Genomic DNA, 3,482 nt, shown 5'->3' on the forward strand with positions numbered 1-3,482 from the left:
CCGCCAGGCGCCTCAACCGCGCCTTCCACCTTCTGCTTCTGGGCACATCGCTCTTCGCGGGCTCCATCTACGCCATGGGGATTGGGGGCGCCGGGCAAGACGGTGGGGCCGCTGACGCCCGTTGGAGGTGTGACGCTGATGAGCGGGTGGCTCACCGTTGCCCTTGCCGGCTTTTGAAGGCGTTCAGTGCACTGATGGTTTTCTGATTTCCTTTTTTTTCCCAACCATGAGATGGAACTGCCCCGTAACATGGGCGCAACAGTAAAGCAGCAACAAAAAAAAACAAGCGAATTGCATTTTGTTTTTCAACTCTTTTCTGTTCCTTCTCTTTTTTAACTAGCTAAGCAACTTTTGAGGAAAGCACTGTACGCCTGATTGGGGCTGCTTGGTTTTTCCAACAAAAGTGCCCCAATGGTGCAACCCAGACGCGGCGTCGAAGCTCTGCTTCCTCGTGTACCAAGACGTGCTGATTTGTTCCTGATGCCTTGCGGGGCCAATTTGGTCCGTGGGTTTAGACGTCGACTTTTTTCTCCGTGTGCGTCTCTTTTCTTGCGTTTTCTTGCTTCTTTCATGGATTTTTTTTGTATGTTGCTTTTTCTTTTCCCGTCGTTGTGTATTCACCGCGAGGGGGCGTGGGCGCCAATAGGGCGGTGGTGGGCGTGCGGCACAACAATTCTAGCTGCGGGAGGGGAGACATGCCTTCCGACTCTGCCGCTGCGTCTGCCACCTCGCTGCGGGAGCGGCTGTTGTTGATGGGAGTCGCTACTGCGGAGCCGCGCCCCACCGTGTCTCCCGCGTGCGCCGACATTCTCCGGGGAACCGACGCGTACGGTCTCTCACTCCTTGCCGCCGTTGCAGCCCCGACAGCTGCCCAACGACGCCCCACCGTGCTGCTATGGCTAGACGATGTCGCGAGACGACACTTCCGCTGGCTTCGGAACGACGCAGCAAACTCCGCAACGGCTCGGCGCCTCTTCAGCTGGGCATCGCGCCAGGTGGAGAAGCTTGGCGCTCTCAGGGCGAGGCGCGATGCGGCGAGGAATTTTTCGTTTCACCCCGTCATCGGCGAGAAGAATGTGACGGGGCGGCACGGGCCGCGTATGGCCTACGAGGATGGCGTGCGGTGGGAGCGGCGGCGCTCGGCTTGGCTGGAGAAGGAGAGGCTGCGGCAGGCGGAGGAGGGGGAGGAGGTGGAGAGGGCGTGCAACCGGCCGTGGCAAATGTCGCCGGGCACGCGAAGGATACTGCGGGCACGAGATACGGCGGGCCGTGTAGACCCGGTGGGCAGCGGTAAGGAGGCGAGCAGGCAGCCGGGCGCAGCCTCCAACAGTGGTGCGCTCACGCACCACTACGCCTCGAGGAACTCCCGGCGCCTCACGATGGATTACCCCCCGCTGCTGGAGCGTGTGCGGGACGACGTTGCGGTGCGGCAGCAGCGTGCAGCTCAGCGTGAGGAGTACGCGCGGCGTGAGCCACCTGCGTTGCGGCTTCCACCGCGGCAGCTGGCGGAGCAGGTCAGTCGGCTTTGCCGCCGCGTCGGTGCGGCGCGTGAATCCGGGTTTGGGGGAGAGGTGACTTTTGCGCCAAGGATCAACCGAGGGATCTTCTCACCGCCAAGCAAGCCCCCGGGCTGCACGGTCATTGTGGCCTCCTCCTTCCAGCAAAAACGGCAGGCGCGGCACGGCGCGGATGCAGAGGCGCCATTGATGCCGCCTGGCCGCGCCGTGCCGGAGACGCAAAAGGCGGGGCCCGCAATTTCCCCGATTCAAACTGCGGCCTTCTGCGCGCGGCAGCGGGCGTGGGAGGCGCGTCGCAGGGGGCATATTCGTCGTCTCAGCGAAGAGCTCAACGCCCGTCGGGAGGAGGCGCACCTGGCGGAGTGTACGCTTCATCCCACCGTCAACGCTTCGTCCCCGAGCAAAGTGCTGAACTTGGAGGAGACCCGCTGTCTGTCAATGCGTGTCCCGTTCGGCGCCCTCGAGCAAAAGTCCCCAACGCACCGAAGGTTGCTCCATTTCGAAGACATCAGCGAGCTCTGCTTGCGGCGGTCACGTTTGAAGAAAACCCCGTCGTCAGCGAACGCATCTCCCTTCCGTGTAGCTAGCAGGAGAAGCGCCTCGCCGCGCGGCAGAGCGGCTCCACGCACATCCCCACGCGAGGCAAGGAGGTGCCACGCGGAGCTCCACACACCTTGGGTGGATGCCCAAAAAGGAAGACACCTGTGCAATGCCGTGGAGACCTCGCCAGCAGCAAGACGGATTTGCGCGACCCAGCAGGAAGCCGGGGGCGTGCCGTTGGAGCTAGACGGACAGACGCTGTTTGACTTGAGTGTGTGGTGGAGGGATCTTATTACGCAGCAGCTGCAGATCTCGTTTGACGCCGGTGCCCAAGGCGAGGACGGCGCGTTTGACGCCCACCTCTACGAGTGGGCGCTGGAGAGCCCCTTTACACGCACACTGGCTCCCCAAACCGTAGTGGGGGCGCTGCAGGAGCTCCTTTGTCTCAGCGCCGGCGAGCCGAGCGCCATGGCGCTTGAACGCCGACTTGGTGCGGAATTTTTGCGGATTCAAGCGGCATCACAGAGAGATAGTGGGGTGACTTTCGCCGAGTTTATCGGCCTCTACGGCAAGTTGTTGTGCAGAGACTAGCGCAAAAGGCGATTTGTAGCGTGCGGGGGAAAAGCAAGATAATTAAAAATACATGCTTGCGCCTCTACCATCTATATTTCCTCTCGGGGCCCTCCGGCCCATCCGTGAAACTCGCGTAAATCCTGAATCTCCCTTTTTATTCTCCTGTTTCTTTGTCATTTCCTCACTTCTACGCGCTCTGCAAAAGAAAGCGAATAAGCAGCTCATAAAGAAAAAAGTAAGAACTACATAACTCGTCTTTTTTAAAAAGCAGCCAGTACACGAAACACGACATGGCGAAAGTAAAGAATACGACCATGATCATCATCGGTGTCGTGGGGTTCATTGCCGTGGCGGCCGGTGGCTTTGGCGAGCACGTGCTGGGCCCGAAGATGACCCCGGAGATGAAGTACGCGTGGGGTCTTGCGGTGCAGTTTAATCTTGTGCATGCAGTCGCGATGATGGCGGTGTTTGCCGCCATGAAGTCCCTTGACCCCGACAGCTCCGCCGCCAGGCGCCTCAACCGCGCCTTCCACCTTCTGCTTCTGGGCACATCGCTCTTCGCGGGCTCCATCTACGCCATGGGATTGGGGGCGCCGGGCAAGACGGTGGGGCCGCTGACGCCCGTTGGAGGTGTGACGCTGATGAGCGGGTGGCTCACCGTTGCCCTTGCCGGCTTTTGAAGGCGTTCAGTGCACTGATGGTTTTCTGATTTCTCTTTTTTTTCCCAACCATGAGATGGAACTGCCCCGTAACATGGGCGCAACAGTAAAGCAGCAACAAAAAAAACAAGCGAATTGCATTTTGTTTTTCAACTCTTTTCTGTTCCTTCTCTTTTTTAACTAGCTAAGCAAC

At 59.7% G+C, this 3,482-nt stretch overlaps 2 protein-coding genes and 1 pseudogene across 2 annotated transcripts; all 3 read left to right on the forward strand.

Moving 5' to 3' along the window:
• The first annotated feature begins 1 nt into the window (after nt 1).
• Tco025E_09237 (hypothetical protein) lies at nt 2-174 on the forward strand (annotated as a pseudogene).
• Nucleotides 175-695: 521 nt separating this feature from the next.
• On the forward strand, nt 696-2,648 carry Tco025E_09238 (uncharacterized protein; the record flags this gene model as incomplete). The annotated part of the gene is made up of 1 exon (XM_029376060.1): nt 696-2,648. One exon carries the CDS (start codon nt 696-698, stop codon nt 2,646-2,648), a length of 1,953 nt encoding a protein of 650 aa, XP_029224012.1.
• A 272-nt stretch (nt 2,649-2,920) lies between these two features.
• Tco025E_09239 (uncharacterized protein) lies at nt 2,921-3,310 on the forward strand (the record flags this gene model as incomplete). Its single annotated transcript, XM_029376061.1, has 1 exon — nt 2,921-3,310. One exon carries the CDS (start codon nt 2,921-2,923, stop codon nt 3,308-3,310), a length of 390 nt encoding a protein of 129 aa, XP_029224013.1.
• Nucleotides 3,311-3,482: the final 172 nt, after the last annotated feature.

Source organism: Trypanosoma conorhini (genome assembly GCF_003719485.1).
Source record: "Trypanosoma conorhini strain 025E chromosome Unknown Tco_14.4_contig_01032, whole genome shotgun sequence".
NCBI classification, from domain to species: domain Eukaryota; phylum Euglenozoa; class Kinetoplastea; order Trypanosomatida; family Trypanosomatidae; genus Trypanosoma; species Trypanosoma conorhini.